This window comes from Dama dama, chromosome 9 (assembly GCF_033118175.1).
Source record: "Dama dama isolate Ldn47 chromosome 9, ASM3311817v1, whole genome shotgun sequence".
NCBI classification, from domain to species: Eukaryota; Metazoa; Chordata; class Mammalia; order Artiodactyla; family Cervidae; genus Dama; species Dama dama.
In genome coordinates this window covers 18,329,935-18,351,324 of record NC_083689.1, presented here as the reverse complement: position 1 = coordinate 18,351,324, position 21,390 = coordinate 18,329,935, and the positions used below count along the sequence as shown (strand labels likewise).

Below are 21,390 nucleotides of genomic sequence, written 5' to 3'. Positions count from 1 at the left end.
CTTCATTGCTGCATGTCGGCCTTCTCTAGCTGAAGCAAACCAGGGGTACTCTCTAGTTGCAGTGCTCGGGCTTCTCCTTGCAGTGGATTCTCTTGTTGTAGAGCATACACTCTAGGGCGTGTAGCCTTCAGTAGTTGTGGAGCACTGGCTTAGTTTTCCCACAGCACTGGAATCTTCCCAGACCGGGGATCAAAATGGTGTCCCCTGCATTGGCAGGTAAATTCTTAACCACTGGACCACAAGGGAAGTCTTGGAGCTCATAATTTTTGCAGGGGTTGGCTTGCTAAAGCCCCTGGGCTAAATCTGGCTCAGCAAATTTTTGGAGATTAAGTTGTTTTTTTTTAAATGTAAATGAAATTTTATTGGACTACAGCTATAGCTATTCATTTGTGTATTGTCTATGGCTATTTCTATGCTAGAAAGGCAGCATTGAGTAGTTGTGACTGAACATATGGCCCGCAGAACCTAAAATACTATCTGATTCTTCATAGTAAAGCGGTCAGCCTCTGCTCTGCTCTAGTGGAACAGAAAGACTATGACAGACAGAAATAAGAGTCAGTGACAGTGGTAAGTGCCATGATGCCACAGGAAGACAGAACAGTGAGGGGTTGTTTCCAGATGAGTGGACGGGTTGGGGGATCCTGTGGGTGGCAGCAACCTTTGAGCTGTAAATCTTCTAGGAGAGTAGCCGGGGCGGAATTGACATTGAAAGCAAAGGCTCTGGGGCACTTAAGAGCTTGAAAGACTGAAAGTGGGTCAAGGAAGCTGGGGCTCACTGAGGGGGGTGGAAATGAGTTGCATCATGGCAGGACCTTGTGGTGATATTGGTGGTTTAGTCATTAAGTCGTGTCCGACTCTTGTGACTCCATGGACTGTGGCCCGCCAGGCTCCTCTGTCCATGGGATTTCCCAGGCAAGAATACTGGAGTGGGTTGCCATTTCCTTGGGCCTTGTAAAGGTAGTTACATGCATGTTACATTTTATTTCAAGGGCAGTAGAAAGTTCTGTAAGGTTCTAGTGGGAAAGAAAAGGGCATTAAAAGTTTTTAAACATGCCCTTTGGATGCAATGGGCTGAGAGACTGGGGAAGGGGCTGCTATTATAGTACATGTGAGAGATGATGGCAGTCTGGGTTGGGGTGGCAGTGCAGTGGATACACAGAAAGTCTTGTGTGTATTGCAGAGGAAGAAGCAACAGATTTCTCACCTCCAGCAGGTGAGGGGAGGAGAGAAATTAAGAGATGGTTCCTGGCTGGTTGCTCCTGAGCAACACGAGCAGATCAGCTGGGCTGAAGGTGCAGTTTTGACACCAACTTGCTGGGTTAAAGTGAAAGTGTTAGTTGCTCAGTTGTGTCCAGCTCTTTGCAACCCATGGACTGCAGCCCACCGGGTTGCTCTGTCCACAGGATTTCCAGGCAAGAATACTGTAGTGGGTTGCCATTTCCTTCTCCAGAGGCTCTTCCCAACCCAGGGATTGAACCCAGGTCTCTTGCCTTGCAGGCAGATTTTTTACCATCTGAACCACCAGGAACCTTGGCCAATCTTTGTCCCTGAGCCCTTGTCCCATTTGTAGAATGGGTCAAATTATCCCTTGGCAAAGGGATTACAAAGAGAATCTACCTGAGAGGGAGTTTCCAGTAAGTGCAGCTGCTCTCCTGTGAGCTGAGGCCCTTGAACAGCAGGACTGCTCATCTATCGCTCTCCCCTCCCTCCCCTGTCCATGAGCGCCCCCTTTCCTAAGCTGGGTTAGGGACCCAGATGTTGGCTTTTGACAGGTCAACACATTCAGGCTTTGGAGTTAAAGACACCTGGATTGATAGTTCTTCCTGCTTACTGAACCTGTGATCTTGAGTAAGCCAGCCTCCTCTGTGATGAATCTCCTAGGCCATGGGAAATGGGGGGATCTTGAAACCTCCCTTTATGGTGGTTAAGGACTGAGTGTGTGTTAGTTGCTCAGTTGTGTCCGACTCGTTGAGACCCCATGGACCCTAGCCCACCAGGCTCCTCTGTCCATGGGATTCTCCAGACAAGAATACTGGAATGGGTAGCCATTCCCTTCTCCAGGGGATCTTCCTGATCCAGGGATCGAACCCAGGTCTCCTGCATTACAGGTGGATTCTTTACCATCTAAGCCACCAGGGAAGCCTGTTAAGGACTAAATAACTCCTAAAGATCCCGGTACAGTAAGTATGGAAGTGCTGATTAAATATTCAATTAATAGCTATTAGTTTTATTCCTAATATTTCAGTTCTCCTGGATCCTGCCCTGCAGTGGGTAACCCATGGCGACCAGAGGGTCTGAGGTCCACTTCTGGAAGCTCTCCACCAGTTGCTGGGGGAACTTAGTTTATGTGCATGTTTACAAACACGTTCACTTGTAAATTGCATAATACAAAAATGTAAATGTATACTGTAACCTGGAACTCCATTCTGATGCTTACATTGTGGCAGATAAAGTACTTTAAAAAAAATGTAGTCCTATCCTATTGATGATTTATTTCTTTATTGGGATAAAAAACCATAGCATTTATCATCTTAATCGTTTTTAAGTATACAGTACATTACTAACTGTATGCACATTGTTCTGCAGCAGATCTCAGACTTTCATCTTGTGAAACTGAAACTCTATTCCTATTGAACAACTTTCCTCTTCCTCTTCCTCCCAGCCCCTGGCAACCACCATTGTTCTTTCTTTATGAGGTGACCAAGTCAGATACCTCTAAGTGGAATCACACAGTGTGTCTTTTTGTGACTAGTTTATTTCACTTAGCATAATGACCTCAAGTTTCACCCAGGCTGTTGCAAAAGGGCAGGATTGCTTTTTTTTAAGGCTGAATAATCCATTTAATACATCCATAATGTATATGCCACATTTTCTTTATCCATTCACCCATCCTGTCCTTTGGGTTGCCTCCACCTCTCGGCTATTGTGAATACTGCCACTAAGAAGATGGGTGTGCAAATATCTCTGAGATCGTATTTCCTATTCTTTTGAATATTTATCTAGAAATGGGGGTGCTGTTCATATAATTCTATTTTTAGTTTTTTCAGGAGCCTCACACTTTTCTATAGCAGCTGCAGTATTCTAAATCCCCACTGACAGTGCAAGGGGGTTCTAATTTCCATGTTCCCACCAATATTTTTTGTTTTGATACTGGCCATCCTAAAGCATGTGAGGTGATCTCATTGTGGTTTTCATTTGCATTTCCCTGATTGGTCATATTGAACCTCTTTTCATATGCTTTTGTCCATCTGTATCTACTTCATGGAACTTTCTATTCAAGTCCCCTGTTTTCTAATTGTCTTCGAGTTGTAGGAATTCTTTATATATTCTAGATATTAAGCCCTTATCAGATACACGGGTTGCCTACATTTTTCTCTCATTCTATTGGTTGCTTTTTCACTTTGATTTCTTTGCTGTTCATGAGTTCACTTTAATTTTCATGAGTTCACTTTAACATAGTCCCATTTGTCTATCTTAGTTTTTGTGACCTATGGTTTTGGTGTCATTTTCAAGATATTATTACCAAGCCCAATGTTGTGAAGCTGCCCCCTCCCCGACCAAACACACTTTCTTTTAGAAGTGCCACAGTTTTAGGTCTAGGTTTAGGTCTTTAATCCATCTTTTGAGTTAACTTTTATATGTAGTGTAAGGTAAGGGTCCAATTTCATCCTTTCGCAGGTGGATATTCGCATTCTGAGTATCTTTGGCATGTAGATAACATGGTTTCTCAGCACCATGTGTTGAAGAGACTATCCTTGCCCGAGTTCTGATGCTTCTTTAAGCACACAGGCTGTGGAAGTGGCCCAGGTCTCCCTACGCTGTGAGATCCTTCCTGCATCCTCAACACTTTCTGGAGTAAGTTCTGTTAGCTCCTTTTCACCGATAAGGAAACAGGCTGGGTCCAAGTGACCTGCCTACGGTCGTTATAGTGAGCAAATATAGTGTAGGTGGGATTGGAAATGAGTACTTGAACTTTAGAGCCCACAGGGTGGAATGCCCTGGGGATGTTCCTCGTTCCAACCCCAGCATGCGGGTAAAGAATGAATGAATGAATGTCTCAGGCAAGGCTCCCAGCAAATGGAGGAGCTTGGACAAACCCACTGCTCCGCGCAGGGGTGCTCTCCTCCGTCGCGCATGCGCGACCCCCTGTGCGCAGCCAGTTCCACTGCCTCCGCCCACTCATGGTACAGCCTCTCTCCGTGTGGTACGGCCCGACTTCCCCCACGCCTGGGCCGGGATGGTACGCGCCGCCTCCGCTCGCGGCCCCTCCCCGTCGGTTTCCGCGCGAAAAGCCAGGGTTGCCTGTGCTGCTGCCGCCTTTGCTGCACCTTCCAAGATGCCTGCCCGTACCGCCCCGGCGCGGGTGCCTGCGCTGGCCTCCCGGGCCTTCTCACTGCCTGACGATGTCCGCAGGCGGTAGGTGCCGCGGGGAACCGGGAACCTGGGTGGGTGGCACGGCGGTGGGGGTGGGGGTCATTTCCCCTCGGGGTAGCCCGTGGCCGCCGCTGACAGACGGGCGCGCATGCGTGGGATGGCGCGGCGCGCGGCTGCGGTTGGCGCGGGCAGGGTGGCACTTCCGGTCGCGCGCGCCCCTGGCCGTTTGGCGCCAAAATGGGCCAATGCCCACCCCCCCGCCCAGTTCCCTGGTGACTAGAAACTTGGGGTCTCTTTTGACCTCAGAGTAGAGCGGGCTTTGGGTTTTCCTTGGAGAGCCCCTTCCCGGAGCAGCCTCGGGCCCAGCTCCTGCCGCCAGCCTGGTCGCGCAGGAAGTGGGCAGCCTGCCGCCTCGGGATACCCCTCGGCCCGGGCATTTCGGCCTCCACTTCCGGTGCCCGGTCCACTGGAGGGGGTTCGGCTGGCCTGGTCCCCGGGGGTATTTGGGGGGATTCTCTCGGCGTCCCACGCCAAGCATCCCGATGGCAGCCTCCAGAGACAGATGCCGCCGCCGGTCGGGGCCCAGGCGCGGCCGGCTCAGGTTTGCGAGCCCTGTCTTCCTTGGCGGGCTCCCTCCATCAGCTCATACGGCTAGGGTAGTCGCATTCTGGAAGTACCCCTTATCCTTCAGTGAGGGCTAGGGCTGGGCAGCGTGAAAACTGAGTGGTTTCTTCTAGTAAATCTGAGCCGCGGGCATCAAGGAAGCCTTGCTAGGGAGTACTGGCTGGTTTCCTTGTGTATGTGTGCGTATGTATGTGCATGTGTGGGGAGGGGAGTGAGGGGGGCAGCAGCTAATATTGGGGACGCAGCTACAGCTGATCTGTGTACATGGATCTTCAGGCAAGACCATTGTGCACCCTAGGCTTCTTGCTGGTGAAGGGCATCAGTTTCACTCTTGGAAACTCGCGGACCTCACTTGCAACAATGGTCATGGAAACCAGCCCTGAATGCTTCCAACCAGATTTGTGAACCTGATTTTGCCATTTCCCTATTTCCCTTTGCTTGTTTCCTGTAGTGGTGCCAGACCAGTTCTGATTTGGGCTTTTGAGGGGTGGAGAGTAGGTGATAGGAGGTATTTGGATCTTCCTCCCAGATGTCACACAACTTCTTAGCCACAGTCAGAGGGTGATGTGCCTTGCTAAAGAATCCCTATACATCTCCCCCAAGATAAAACATGACTTGAAGTGGAAATGGATTTATGAAAGTGCCTTGCTTCATTTTAGACCCAGCACAGGGATATTGGGCCCAGCCTTCTTTACCTTGACGGTGAGAGTGCTGCCTCCACTGAGACATCTATGACCTTGGGCAAGTTTCATAAACAAGTCGCATCTGTGGACTTGGACAGTTAACATGGGCTTTAAACTGGTATTGGATTAAATGAGAATATGCCTGGCACATAAAGGCCCCCATATTAGCATTCTTGACTAATCTAACTTGGTTTTTTTCAGTTCTGCTAATTGTATAGAGCACTTTACATGATCTCACTTAATCCTCAACTGTTCTCAAGAGTGGTTGCCTCAGGAATTAACTGTAAGGAAGCAAAGATTTCTGCTAAGATCTGCTTCTTGGCAAAACCTTTCCCTTCCGTGAGGGCTCTTATTGGGCCAGAGCAAGTGTTTTGTTTGGCTGAATTTGAATGTTCTTAGGTGAGTGTTACAGTCCATCAATCCATCATTCACCCTAGGTTCCATATTACCTTGAACTAGAATTGTGTACTGTTAGGTATAGAGTCTGGTTTTAGGGTTTTTTTTTTTTTTTTTGGGTTATTTTTTGACTACGCCTCACAGCATGTGGGCTTCATCCCTGATCAGGGATCGAACCCATGCCCCCCTGCATTGGGAACATGGAATCTTAACCCCTGGACCACCAGGGAAGTCCAGTATAGACTTAGGTTTCTTCCTCAGACCTCTGACATTGTCACCTTATGTGACCCTCTCAGCAGCTTTTCTTAAATTTTTAATTTTAGCTTCTAAAATACAGACATAAATGTGGCATTCAATACTCCCTTTAAAATGTTCCCTTATACCACCTTGTAAATGGAGATATAACTTTTTGATTCATGCAAACTAGGTACCTCATATTATGGATTATACTAAATCTAGTAGAATAGGAACAAAATTTAGGCCTCGTCCTCACTGAGGAATTCTTGTCACTTATGCTAACTTGTGTTTATATGGCAGCTTCTTTTAAGACTCATACTGTTACATTAGCTATATAATGATGCTAGAAAGTGTTCTTAATATTTAGGTATTTGTAAATTTACTTATGGCTGCACTGGGTCTTTGTTGCTGTTCGTGGGCTTTCCCCAGTTGCAGCAAGCAGGGGCTACTCTTTGTTGCAATGCGCAGGCTTCTCATTGGGGCTTTTCTTTCGAAGCACAAGCTCTAGGTGTGTGGGCTTCAGTAGTTGCAGCACTCAGGCTCTACGGCACAGGTTTAGTGGTGGTGGTGCACGGGCTTAGTTGCCCTGCGACATGTAGAATCTTCCCAGACCAAGGATGGAGCCTATGTCCCTGCATTGGCAGGCAGGTTCTTATCCACTGTGCCACCAGGCAAGTCCAGTGTTTGAGTTTTTAAAGTGTAACTAAGTGTAAAACTAAGTTTAGGGCTTCCCAGGTGGTGCTCGTGTTAAAGAATCTGCCTGCTAATGCAGGAGACATAAGAGACGTGGATTCAATCCCTGGATTGGGATGATCCCCTGGAGAAGGAAATGGCAACCCACTCCATTGTTCCTGCCTGGAGAATCCCATGGACAGAGAAGCCTGGTGGGCTACAGTCCATGGGATCATAAAGAGTCGAACATGACTGAAGCGACTTAGCACACACGTGTCCTAAGTCTTCTAAAAATCAGGCCTTTCAGGACAAGCCACATTTTTCCACTTGATTTTTCTTACTCTCCAAGCCATCATCTTTTGTATAGAAAATGCAGTAGTCTTCCCACTTGTCTTTCTGTTGCCACTTAGGTCTGTTTTCTCTAAGTGGAAACTTATCCTCTTAGGATATAAGTTGGAGCCGGAGGTTTTCCTGCCCCATACACCATGTGATGACTTGAAGTCCAGGACTGCCGTCCACTTGCCTGACTCATCCTGTGCCCTTCTTTTCCTTACAAGCCATTCAGGTTATCTTTTAGGTTCTTAGGGCCTGAGACCATGCAGAGCCACCAGTGTGAGGCTGGGCTCCAGCTAACCCCTTCCCCATGGTGGCTACTGTCCATTCATTCCCAAGACTGCTCAGAAAGACAGTCCCCTTTTCCCTGCGATGAGAAGAGGTTAAATTCTGTCCATGTACCCCTCATGCTGCCTCTGCAGTCTGGAGTTGATGATCACTTGTCGTCCAAGCATATTTGCCTCATTGGTTGCATCTGCAGCTTAGAATCCAGTAGACTCAGATTCTTGCTTGCTAGACTTTCACCTTCAGTGAAGCCTGAATTGACATACTAATACTTGATACCTCCTCACACAAATGTGACTCAGCCTTTGTAATTATGACAGCTTTCCTATCTGCTAACCACTCTGATTAGATTAGACTGGGTCTTCAAGTTCTTAACTAGTCTGTGGCTCCTGAGTAGGTACGGAAGGCATAACTGACTTTTCTAGCTCTCCCCTGAAGTAGGATTCTAGACGTGCAGACTCCTGGAGTTCAAAGCCCACCCTGCCACTTGCCAGCTATATGACCAAGTAGTCTAACCTCCTGGTGCTTTATCTATAAAATGGGAGAGAGGTGCCCGCCACACCAGGACTGTGAAGACTGAGCTGAAAGAGGTAAACGGGGCAGAGCAGCACCTGAACAGAAGCCTGCTTCCCTGCTTATCCCATGGCAGCTGTATGTTTCACCTCCGTTACTGGTGGTGGGGTGGGGTGGGGGACATACCTTATTAATCAATTACCAACTTGCAAACCTGATAACTAATAGAGCAGCCCATGCCTGCTTATCATGCCAACCTTCCTATTTGCCTGGCTTCTTGTATAATCATCTGGACCTGTTCTTTTTGCTGCCACCTTAGCTTAGCTTTTGTGCCAGGTGTCCAGCCATTCCTCAGTTAAAATGGTTTCCTATCCTTAATTCTTTGTATTCTTTTTTTTTTTTTTAATTCTTTGTATTCTTGACTTTTGTGATGTTGTTTACTATCTGGGAGCTTCTTCCCTGATCTCCCCCATATTTCTTTTCACTTCTCGGACCCTTATTTTCCTCCAGTCAGGATTTCTGCTTTCGGCAGTTGAACAGTACCAGCCAGAGATGCCTCTTTGGAGAGCCAGTTCTAATTTCTAGCTGTTAAATAGCCAGGTAGATTCACTGAAATGTCTTTCACTCCTAAAATTCATGGTCTGCTCCCTTCCTCCCTGCCAAAAAGTTCTGAGTTTCTGGTATTGTATTAGTTTTTAACTGCTGTCATAACAAACTACTGCAGTCTTAGTAGCTTAAATAAAACACATTTGTTATCCTCTGATTCTGTAGGTCAGAAATGTGGTGTGGGTCTCAGGATTAAAATCAAAGCATCAGCAGGCTATCTTCCTTCCTGGAGGCTCTAGGGAAGAACCCGTTTCTTACTCTCTCAGGTTGTCAGCAGAATTCAGTTCCTTGTGGTTGTCGGACTGAGGTCCCTCTTCTTTTGCTGGCTGTAGGGTGAGAGCTGTGACAGCATCTGTTGGCTCTCAGCCCCCTTCCTCCACCTTTTAAGCCTTCAAAGTCAGTTCTCATGTCACATCTTTTTGACCATTCTGTAGTCACATTACTTGAAATGCAGCTGGGGACTTTCTCTGCTCCTAGGATTTAAATGATTTGATGGGGCCCACGTGAGTCATCCAAAATAGCCTCTCCATCTCAAGGGCTGTACCCTTAATCACATCTGCAAAGTCCCTTTTGCCACGTAAAGTAACATATTCACAGGTTCTGGGGAGTTGGGGGAGAGGGTCCATTATCCTTCCCTCCACAAATACTGTCTCCGGCAACCCTGTACCACCCACCACGCAGCCAGTTACAGAAGGTACAATTAACAGAGCTTTGTAACTTCTCCAGGATGTTCTCAACTCCTGCTGTGAAACCATATTACCGATCAGCGTTTCTGATTTAGGATGTCAAGAGTTAGCCGCTCAGTCATGTCTGACTCTGCGATCCCATGCACTATAGCCCTCCAGGCTCCTCTGTCCATCGGATTTTCCAGGCAACAATACTGGAGTGGCTAGTCATTCCCTCCTAAGAGGATCTTCCTGACCAGGGATCGAACCCAGGTCTTCTGCGTTGGCAGGCAGATTCTTTACCATCCAGCCACCAGGGAAGCCCAATTGAGGATGTTAGAGTGATTTAACACCTTATCTCTTTTTAACTAATACATATTGTATATTTCGGGCACCTTGACTTTGTTTTTCCCCAACTAAAATATGACTGATTCTTGGGTTCTATCTCCCCCATGACTCTTCCAATGGTTTGTTAACTATGGAGAAAATCTGTGATTTTTCAGGCTGACATTGCTGACCTCCTTGAGACAGGCAGCCAGCTCCTCTCAGGATTGGCCTTTCTTCCCCTGGCCCGACTCGTGTGGGCTTCTTGCCCCTGCTATGGCAGCTGCTCTGCCCAGTTCCCACTGAGCTATCAGCTTCCCTGTGCCCCTCCTTTCTGATGCCATTTATACCCTTCTTCTTCAGAAGCCTCAGACTGAAACTCTGTTGGCCTTCACAGTTGTTGACGTATGTCTTTTTTGCCTTTCGAGAACTGCTCTGATGGAAGCAGCTAGGAATGAATCATGGGATCTTGGACCAGAAGGGAGCTAAGGTTTTATATATATATATATATATATATATATATTTATATATATATATATATAAAATGTTGCCATCCTCTGTGACTACTCTACTTGGTCCTTCATAGTTGCTTCTTATCCTCCTGGCTGTGAACCTAGATGGGAGGTAGTGTCACCAGTTTTACTGGGATGGGGATAAACTCTCCAGTGAAAGCCTGGGCGTCAGGGGAGGCACACTGACCGGCCTTCCTCCTGCCCCACCTCTGCCTCCTCGGTGCCTGCCCTGGGTTCCAGCCTCCCACTCCAGGGCTGAGCAGGTTAAATCTAGTCTTCACAGGATGAGACTTTTGAGATACCCCCAATGTCTGTTTCTCCCTGCCAAGCTAAATATCCCACTTCAATAGGAAAGATTAAAAAAAATTCCGACCCCCAGATCTGTCTCCTGCCCAGATATAGGCGTTGTCAGCATTGGGCAAAGGGCCGATTGACGGGCTTCCACCTGAGCGTTGTCCTTGACACCCGAGGTGACCGGGTCGAGGTAGGAGCTGTGTCCTGCCAGGGTTTTGTGACTGAAGGTGGGTAGCTGTGGTGCTCTGGCAGCAGTGTGTGTGCCTCTGGCTCTGAGTAACCTGTTCTGCAGTCGTCCTCAACTAAGGCTCTCCCAGGACCTGAGTTGCTTTGGGGGTAGAATGACTTTTGCCTGGAAGGGACTCCACATGCCTCTGGAAAGCCTGACTCTGAATCTTGAGTCCAAATTACACAATGCATGTGATACACAGTATATTAACTACTCTGTCGGTACACTGCTATCTTTTTTTTTTTTTTGGCTGTGCTCCATGGCAGTGTGGGTTCTCAGTTTCCTGACCAGGGATCAAATCCACGCCCCCTGCAGTGGAAGCGTGATTGTCTTAACCACTGGTCCACCAGGAAGCCCCTGCTCAGTCTTTTCTATAGCCAGACCTCTGCTGACCATCCAGCGCCAGTCAGGAGGCCCCTGCCTGGCAGTGCCTATATCTCAGCACTCAGCTCGTTGCCTGAAACAGGGTCTGGTGTAGAGGAGGCACCCACAGATGATGTTTGCAGCTGGAAGCAGGATCCCCACCCACTCGGAGTAGCCACTGTCTGTCACTAGTCCAGCAGAGCCTGTCACTCCCATTCCTGTCTGTGCTGCTTACATCTGCCCTCCCTCTGGGAAGGTCCGTCTGGGAGAGCTCTATTCCCGCCCTTTAGGTTGGTGGTAACTGAGTACCTTGCCTGGGTGCCCAAAGGGAGGACCCACGCATGGTGGCGGCTCAGTCCTTCCCTGCCCATGGCAACCCCCCTCTGCTGACAGATGCTGGCTTAGCTGGTTGGACCTGTTCTCACCCCGCTGCCCGCAGGAACACTGCCCGAGCCAGAAACAACAGGCTGTCCATTTCCTCTGTGTCTTTTGCTTCTTGTTCCCTTATTCTCTTTGCGCCCTTCCCCCCAAAAGAGGCAAGACACTCATCTTCAGTAATCATGTCAGACCATGATTTTCCCAGCGGAACTCATGCCAGTTCTGCACACCTGGATGACTGGGCACAGGTGTTCACAGGATGAGCTCTTGGGGGAGGCGCCAGCCAGCTTCTCTGACTTCTGTCTCTCGCTTGTGTGGGGGGCGCCCTGTGCTGCCCCAGGTGACCCCGACTCCATTTCCTACTCATCAGTGCTGCCACTCCCGCTCTCCCCATCCTGGCCTTTGGGGATGTTAGCTGACTGTTCCGCAGCCGCCTGTTGCCCTGGTCCACTCTTTCTAACCCCTATATGTCCTTCTATGGACTCTTGGTCAGGTCCAACTGGAGGAAGACCACCTGTTGGTCACTTAACTTGGGAAGGACCCCAACTATGCTTCCCCTTTCCCAGTGTCTTTTTTTTTTTTTTTAATCTTAAGTTTTGACTGCACTGTTCAATGTGCGGGATCTTAGTTCCCCAACCAGGGATCAAACCTGTGCCCCCTGCATTGGGAGTGCAGACTCTTAACCACTGGACCGCCAGCGTCTTTAAAATAACATTGTTATAGAGTGCCTGTATCATCCCTTTCCACTCTCAGAAAAACACCCCCCAAAAGGGGAACCTCATTTAGATTGCAGATGACTTCTTAATGTGTATGTAGGCACTGCAGTGGGGGCATTCTACACATTGGGGGACGGGGGAAGAAAACCGTTGTATTTTCTAATATCCGTGTTGAAGTTATTTCCAAAGTTCTTTAAACTGTGGTATTATAGATGGACAGTGTTGCTTAACAAGTGTTTTCTTTCTTCCCTTTTTTCTTTCTCCAGGCTCAAAGATTTGGAAAGAGATAGTTTGACAGAAAAGGTATGGTCATCTCCACCTTAACAAAATCTATTATCAGATGTGACTATCTGATAGACTGTGTAACTCATAAAAAGAAAACAAGTGGAATTGGCTCTCTTTTCCTTAAAGTCTTGAGGATAACTTGGATGTTTTTGTCTAATGTGCTATATTAATAGGCTGTTATCAGTTAGCTTTTGGTAACTCATCAAGTTTCCCAATCTAGGTTCCCTATCGTCAAGTCTAGATTATAACTTGCCCTGGTCACACTGTTTTTTTCAGAATCAGTTTTGTTCTAATATACCATTATGTGTCTGTTTCACTTCCTAATCTTCTCATTTTTTACCACCCTGTAGATGGTATGATACAATCTTTTTTAAAAAAAAATATTTATTTGGCTGCACCAGATCTTAGTTGTGGCACATGAAATCTAGTTCCCTTGCCAGGGATCGAACCTGGGTCCCCTGCTTTGGGAGTGTGGAGTCGTAGCCACTGGACCACTAGGAAAGTCCCTCTTAAAAAAAAAAAAAAGTAACATGGTCTTAATGAAAATATCACAAACATGTCTTGTGACTGTCTAGTTATCTTTTTAGCCGACTCAGTGTTGTCTGCCATTCAGTCATTGTTATGTGGCTAGGCAATGTAACTGTGCCTTAGTCCATTAGTTAATAGTTTTGGAGTGTGGGGACTTCTAAACATATATCCTTCCCTTAGGAATGTGTGAAGGAGAAACTGAATCTCTTGCACGAATTTCTGCAGACAGAAATAAAGAATCAGTTATGTGATTTGGAAACCAAATTACATAAAGAAGAATTATCTGAGGTAAGTCTTCAGGGTCCTGGCGTCCGGAAGACTTGGCCTCCCGAGTAACTGGTCTGTGACCAGGGAGGCTGAATAATCCCAACTCCCCATGTCACCTGATAGTAATATATAGGGAGCACATGTGTTTCCTTATTATTCTCTCATTGCCACTTGTTTACATTCACTGCTACTCAAATTATCCTTTCCTGCTGTAGGAGGGCTACCTGGCTAAAGTCAAATCCCTTTTAAATAAAGATTTGTCCTTGGAGAACGGAGGTCATGCTTTCAGTCGGGAAGCGAATGGATGTCTAGAGAACGGGAGCCAGACAAGCAGTGAGAATTGCAGAGTGGTAATGGCAGAGAAAGGCAAGCCTTCCAAACCTGTCTCCAGACTTTACATGCCCAGGAGAAGCAAGTCTGATGGAGAAGCAAAGTGTAAGAGCATTCAACTCGTTTGACCTTGTTGGAGTGTGGTATCACCAAAGGGGAGGACAGTTAGACTCGGTGCCATAGGTTCATCCCACCCTTCCCCTGGGCAACACTTACTTCTTGTGTATCCATATGTGTATATATTTTTGGCCGCACTACTCTGGCTTGTGGGATCTTAGTTCCCTGACCAGGGATCATACCTCGGCCCATGGCAGTGAAAGTGCCCCGTCTTAGCCACTGGACCGCCAGGGAATTCCCCCTTGTGTATACTTCTAACTAGCTTAGATGTAGACTAGAAATTTTTGTCTTTGACCAAGTTTGAGAGCATTAGATCTCCAAACGTGGTTGAATTTGAGGTATAAAGTAACAGGATCTACTGATACTTAGAACTTCTAAGTTATATGCCTGTTTAAGCTAAACATTTATTCTTAGACTCCTTCCCCGTTTGTAGTCAGAGTCACTCTTCTGAAATTTTTAAAAGAATAAGAGCATGGAACTTGAGCTCAGGTCAGTCTCTTGACCACTTCACCTTCTGAAGACGTAAGCAGAGGTTCTGTTTTCTGTTTCCTTGTGTGTGTCAGGGTTGGGCCCGTCATATAAGAGGTTGTGTTAAAATGGTTCAGCAAACTGGCAGGTGCTAATTCGGTGACTTTAATCAAGATGGTGGTTGCTGAGAATAAGAAGAGGAGGATTCTTAATCCTCAGAAGCTGGTCTCTGTAGCAGCCTGGTAATTCTGAAGAACTGTACCTTTGCTGTTAACTTTTTTATTTCTTAATGATTTTTTTTTGTTTCTTTTTCTTTAAACAGCTGAAGTCTCGTCTAGCCCCAGGATTACAAGGCAGGCTACCAGGCAGACCACCATCACATCTCATTTCACACGGGGGTCAGTATATAATGAATAGACAAGCCCCTCTTTTAAGGGCCAACTGTTTTTGGTAAAACACGTATAGAATTAGTAGGATGTAATTTAGTAATTCTGACTTCCACATTGCCTGGGTTTTCACTTTGGTATTTTGTTATTATATACTCATGAACAGCATTTCTGAAGACCTCATCCATTTTTACTGTTAATGTTGTTGTTCAGTTGCTAAGTCCTGTCCGCCTCTTTGCAACCCCATGGAGTGCTACACAGCAGGCTTCCCTGTTCTTCACTATCGCCCAGAGTTTATTCAAACTCAAGACAGTCGAGTTGGTGATGCCCTCCAACCATCTCATTCTCTCGCCCCCTTCTACTCCTGCCCTCAGTCTTTCTAGGAAGCTTCAAATATCTATACACAAAATCACCAAGAATAGTAAAATGAACCCCTGTGTATATGGCCCAGTGACAGCAGTTAATAGCTCCTGGTGATCATTTCATCTACAGCCCCATGTGCTCCAACTGAATTATTCCAAATGAATTACAACTCCATACATACCACATCCCCCTAATTGGGTTAGTTTGAAACAAGTCAGACATGTCATCTTATCCATAAATACTGTATTCTAGATGACAGGGTCTTCCTCTGACAAGTTTTAATTCATATTTTGCTATAGTTGCTAACATTTAGCAAATAGTCTTTCTAAGAAGACAGAACAGAACTGTAATTTCACGCCTCACAAAGTGTAATAGCTCCTGACTCCCAGGGATACAGCAGTGCTCACACTTCTGCATGTGTTAACAGAGTTTGGTTGATTTCTTCCTTAGTCCTTTTAAGAGTCCTTATTTTCTTGCCATCTATTTAAAGAAACTAGGTCTTGATTTAGCTTCTGGATCTGGCTGACCTCATCATTAATGGTGGTTAATGTGTTCACTTGTCTCTGGTTTTCTATAAACTGGTAGCTAGGTCTAAAGGCTTGTTCAGATTCCAGCTTTATTTTCTGAAACTTCATTGATCAACTGGGGCTGTCCATCAGAGGCATGTCAGGTCTCTTCGGTGATGTTAGCAGCTGTTGATCAAAGTCTAGATCCATGATTTCATAAGGTTTGCAAAATGGTGGTATTCTAAACCTGTCATTTGAAGAAACATTAAACTTTAACATCCTGACAATGAGGGCTTCTTGGAGGGAAGGGAGAGTCCATGCCCTGAATCTTCCCAAGCAGAGGGAGGAATGTATCAGTAAGTTGCTTCTTGCCCACTGGAGGTCTAGGGTTGGGCTGAGCTAACAGTTGGCTTTACTCTGTGTGACAGCCCTGCCAAACGAAAACCCGAGGAAGAACCTGAAAAAGTGAAGTCAGATGATTCTGTTGATGAAGAAAAAGACCAGGTAGGGCTTGCGTTAAGTTTCTTAACTCTGCATTATTTTGTTACATTTTCTGTAATTGTGAATTTATGCTTGGTCTGTCTATGGACCAGAAGTGACTGAGAAGGTGTTAGAACATATCCCTGGACCCAGGGCAGTACAAAGTGTATCATGATTAGACCCGAGGGCTTAGCAGGCCCATAACTTTAGTCTGTTCTCTCCTGTCTACTTTCCTTCCTGTCCACCTGTCAAGATTAGATAAACCAGCAGATATGTGTGTAAAGCATTTGCTTCTGACATCAGATACGCTCCTTTCCCACATCTAATTTTTCTATAAGAGCAGAATTGTCGTGTTATTATGTGCATTGTAATAATGCTGCTTAGACTTTTTAGGTTGGAAAACTGATGACTTGCCAAAGGCCTCCGGTAAAGACAGTGCCTCTGGTGCTGTGGCTTAAGGGCAAATCTAGGTAATACCAGCTGGCCACATGCTGTCTATTTCAGTTCTGCCACAGGATTAGCTGTGTAATTCGGGAAGTCTGTAGGCTTTTGGGTGGGTAGTAAATGCCTTGTTACCTGCTAAAGATGAATATCCATGGTTTGTTCTAAGGCTGGATGTCTCAACCAAGGCCTTGACTTTTGGGGGCAAGTAAACCTTTGCTGTGGGGGTCAGTCCTGTACACCGGAGAGTGTTCAGCAAGGTCCCAACCCCTGCTCACTAGATGCCGGTGACATTCCTTCTGTCTCCCAGTGTGACAACCAAAATCACTTTCAGTCTTTCCCAGATGTCTCAGAGGGGCAAAACTGCCCTGAGTGGAAAGCACTGAGCCTGGTATCACTGAGATAGACTTGATAAGACATGCTCATTCTCCTGTCTTATTGGAAATTATATGCGATCGTTCATGACCCTTATTCAGGTGTCTGTAGACTTAGCAGCAGCAGCAGCAGTTAGGTTTAGTCAGAGTACCCACTCACAGTGGGAAACCGAGACAGGGGAAATGTCTTGTCTAAGCCATGTGGCCAAGTCCCTTGCCTCCCAGGAGAACATGTCATGGGAAAGCTGGCTCTTACAATATTGATAAGTCTTTTAAAAAAACAAAAACACATGTACCAGTTTGAGTTGTTTTTTTCCCCTCTTCTGACATCTTGGAGGGCTTACATAGCCTTTTCTTTTCACTTTTAAAGAAATTAGCCAGGGCATTCTTTCCCAAGTAGGAAGCTGTTTCACTGGTGGTGTGTGTGAGGCCTTGGGGACTTCGAGGTTGAACCCCTGTAGGAACAGGGTTTATTCCAGCATGCTAGAGTCCTAGTGCACCAAACCAGTGATATCAGATGGTATTGGGCAAATAAGTAGTAATACGGAGGTAACCTTATACTTTAGCCAGTTTAAAGTATCTTTTTTAAAAAAATATTTTTGTGTTTATTTGGCTGCATTGGGTCTTAGTTGTGGCCCGCAGGCTTAGTTGCTCCACGCTGTGTGGGATCTTAGTTCCCCGACCAAGGTTTGAACCCTGCATTAAAAGGCGGATTATTTACTGCTGGACCACCAGGGAAGTCCCCCAATTTAAAGTTTTGTGACCTTACTATGTTTTTTTTCTTAAAACAAGTATGACCTACATTTGGTAAAACAGTACAAATAGCTATTGGGTACAAAGGGGTGGTACTCCCACCCTTCTGTCCATCCTTCTCCCGTCCCTCCTTCCTGTCTGTCCTTCTAGAGGCGAGCATTTATCAGTTTCTAATACATTGTTTTGGATTGTATGTCTATACATAGTACTGTATTATATTAGTATATAATCTGTATTAGGGTTCTCCAGAGAAATAGAGTCAGTGATATCTGTATATATGAGATTGATTTTAAGCAGCTGATTCACATGATGTCAGACTGGCAGGTCCAAAATATGCAGGACAAGCCAGTAGGCTGCAGATGCAGGGAAGTGTTGATGTTGTAGCTCAAGTCTGAAAGCAATCTGGAGTCAGAATTTTATATATAATACACACACACATAGACTAATTCCATATAATATATTATGGAGGGGTTCTGTGTAATTTACCCAACTTTCTCCAATGGTAACATCTCAACTGTAATACACCAGTAAAACCAAGGAATGGACATTGGTATAATCTACAGACTTTGTTCACTCTGCATGCATAGTCAGATGTATGTGTGTGTGAATTCTTGTAATCTCCACCTCAAACAAGGTATCTGCTTCATCACCACAATATTTTTATCCTGTTTAAATACATACATACAGATATCCTAGAAATGGCAAATCTTGTGAACCTAGGGAAGCAGTGTCCTGGCTGTTCATCAGAGGAGAGCTGGTAGCCAGTGTAGGTTGTCATCAGCACTCCCTGATGGGAATCCCAAAGTACTGGCTTGATGTTTTTGCTAACATTAACAAATCCCTGACATGAGGTGGATCTTTGACTTCACATAGCATCACTAGACAACCTCTAGTTGTGCAGACGTGTGCTGGGTCAACTCCTGGGCCTCTCCTTTGTTTTGAGGCTGGTGGGACATCAACACCAGAGTGACAGTTGCCCACATCTTTCCCAAACTCAGATTACCCCCAACGCCTGTTTATAACCGTGCATGCATGCATGCTGAGTTGCTTCAGTTGTGTCCGACTCTTTGTGACTCTCTGGACCGTAGCCCTCCAGGCTCCTCTGTCCATGGGATTCTCCAGGCAAGAATACTGGAGTGGGTTGCCATGCCCTCCTGCAGATTTTCCTGACCCAGGGATCGAACCCGTATCTCTTGTCTCCTGCATTGGCAGGCAAGTTCTTCACTACTAGCGCCACCTGGGAAGCCTGTATTTAAGCATATCAAATGTATTTACTTAACGCTTTGACTCGTGCTTTTGGTTTTGATCTTCTTTTGAAATATTCTTCTCGTCCCTTCTCTTCACATAGGAGGAAAAGAGACGTCGAGTTACATCCAGAGAACGGTAAGAGTTTATACCTTTTTGTTCTATGTAATTTGTAATCTTGACTACTGAAATTACTTTTCTGAAATGTTTTGAAAGGAAGAACTAGCGAGTTGCCAGGGTGATCATAGATAGCTTAAGGATGCTGAGTTTGCAGCCAGATTATTAAACCTTGTGATTCAGGTCAAATTCTCTTGCAAAGAGTGAATTGGGGTGGGGGGCAACTGGCAGTTATCAGAAGTAGATCTAAAGGTTGTATTGAATATTAAATGTTAAAGTAATATGTACTTTTCAGGGCTATTGAGATAAGGATTGGCTTTTGGTGGTCGGGGGGAGGAAGGAAGCCCTTTTGAAAACTGCTTCCAGGGGAGGAGTCTCTGAAAGTCATCCTTAGGGTGTATTATCTTGCTTGACAGAGTTGCTGGGCTGCTCCCTGCAGAAGAACCAGGAAGAGTAAGACCAGGAACACACATGGAAGAAGAAGGAAGAGATGATAAAGTAAAGCCTGGTCACCTCCGTGTTTGTCACTTCCACCTGAATCAGAGTCCCCATTGGTTCTAGGAAGAGGGATCAGGGAATGGAGAGCATGTAGGAACAGAATGACTTTCACTAATGATCACAATGACCTTGACTTAGCAAAAATGCTCTTCAAACTCCTCTTTCTGCTGCTTCTCTATGTGGAAGGTGTGTTTATGTGGTTCTGGTGACAGTAAACCACTGATAGGCCTAGAAGTCATCTGGACCTCTGTTCTTGATCAGTTAATCACACAGCTTCAGCCTCTCCCCTCGCCTGCGCATCTCAGTTGCTCACGAGGTCTTAGTGGAGATCTCACTTTCAGCCACACAAGGTGCTCAAGTGCTCTAGCGTTGTGCAGGGTTAAAGCTGCATTCTTAACTGAGATCAGGCCAGTTCTTTCCCCAGACTTGTGGCTCCTTTGTAAAAATCAGGGTGGGCTTAAGGTTCTGTGAAATACAGATTTACCACTGAATCCCATCTTAGGAGCTTGGGCGGGGATAGAAGAAGTAATTGGGGGTCTAAAAGTGGGAGCTTTACCATGAGACAGGACTGCCCCATATGATAAAAGGCTGACATTGGTCAGTCACAGGTGGTGGAACAAGCTCAGATCCCCAAAAGTTTTATGACCACACTGATTAGAATTTTCTCAGAAACTCCCATGGGTGGTGTGTGCTCTTGAGAGCCTGTTGAAGAATGGGTATCTGTTATTTTGTCCTAATGGGGAATCAACCAAGATGCATGATAATTCTTGAACCATTGGGTACTTGAAGCTAGTCTTTAATTGATCACTTCCCTACTCTGATCCTAGTTAAAGTTAGCAGCGGTTACAGTTGGGACACATGTTAAATCGTTTGAGAACAAGAGGTTCTGGTAGACTGGCTCAGACACCACCCTCCGAAGAAGGATTTAGGGCGTGATTGAAATCCCTCGTCTATGACCAGACTCTTGGGATCTCCTCTTGCAGTAGCAGAGTCTCCATGTGTTTTTTCTGTTTACATCACCAACCTTTGATCTCACAGAGTGGGAGGGGTTCCTGAGGCTGAATTCTGGAGACATGCGTTTAGCTCTCTAAATTCAGACTCAAAATGATTTGTTGTCCATGTTTGAGATGGAGCTCTTGTTCCAGTTGGGTCATACTACTTCATTCCTTTATATAGATTCTTGTTTGATAAAGTTATCAAGGAGATTGTCAACACTTAATCCTGACAAGTGACAGTAATTTTGCCCACAAATCCATCTTAAACAGCAGAATCTGTCTAAAAGTTCTTTAACTTCCTGCCTACCTACCCCACCAAAAAAAAAATGTGCTATCTGAAAAGAAGAGAATTCTTCTTACTAGCTAGACTATAGGATCAGTTTAGGTATTTTATTTCCGTAAAGTTCTTTAGTAGAAAGATTAGAATCAAATGGGGGTAAATTAACTAGTCTTTTTTTTTTTTTTTGCCTCCCCGTTCCATCCAATTAGGAAGAAAAGAGACTCAGAAGTCAAACCAAAGAATCGTAAGTACAGTTAACATAACATGCCTTTTGTACTTTGTGAAATTTACTTCCAAATTTACTTCCAAAAGTAAGTGTTCTCGTAAAAATTATGGATTGGACAGAGCATTAAGGTCATACATGTAATGTGTGGGTAACTTCTGTTCTTGGAAGGTCAGGCAACCACAGGGTAGGCTGAGGTCAACTGAGATTTACCTGACCTTGACCGCTGGCCTGTCCTTAGTGGTCTGTCCTTACTGGTGTTCACATAGGAAGCAGTTTGTCAGGTGGTGTTTAAGGAGCGTTGAGCAGCTCTGCCTCTCGCCCACAGCTGTGGAGACTATGTGACAAACCGCCCCAAAGCTCAGCGGCTTAGGACAGTAGGCACTTTTTGAGCTTATATGTTTGTGGCTCAGTGGCCATTGACTGACCTTGGCCAGGCAGACCCGCTTCAGCCCTCGGCCTAGGCCAGCTGGGGCGTGCACCCTCAGCAGTGGCAGTGTGTGAGGGCGGCAGTGGAGAGCAGCCTCTGA

At 45.8% G+C, this 21,390-nt stretch overlaps 1 protein-coding gene across 3 annotated transcripts in view; it reads left to right on the top strand.

Annotated features, from left to right (window-relative positions):
* Nucleotides 1-4,266: 4,266 nt before the first annotated feature.
* The window catches only part of DNMT1 (DNA methyltransferase 1), a 42,590-nt gene continuing 25,466 nt past the window's right edge, over nucleotides 4,267-21,390 (top strand). For 2 of the 3 annotated variants that reach the window (XM_061150267.1, XM_061150265.1), the window contains exons 1-9: nucleotides 4,267-4,416; nucleotides 12,471-12,507; nucleotides 13,198-13,305; nucleotides 13,500-13,719; nucleotides 14,522-14,597; nucleotides 15,883-15,958; nucleotides 18,851-18,885; nucleotides 19,281-19,362; nucleotides 20,847-20,881. In XM_061150267.1, coding sequence (XP_061006250.1) covers nucleotides 4,337-4,416; nucleotides 12,471-12,507; nucleotides 13,198-13,305; nucleotides 13,500-13,719; nucleotides 14,522-14,597; nucleotides 15,883-15,958; nucleotides 18,851-18,885; nucleotides 19,281-19,362; nucleotides 20,847-20,881 — 749 coding nt within the window. In that variant the 5' untranslated portion in view covers nucleotides 4,267-4,336. Of the gene's footprint in view, nucleotides 4,417-4,950; nucleotides 4,976-12,470; nucleotides 12,508-13,197; nucleotides 13,306-13,499; nucleotides 13,720-14,521; nucleotides 14,598-15,882; nucleotides 15,959-18,850; nucleotides 18,886-19,280; nucleotides 19,363-20,846; nucleotides 20,882-21,390 lie in introns of those variants that run through there. The other variant, XM_061150268.1, reaches the window with a different exon arrangement.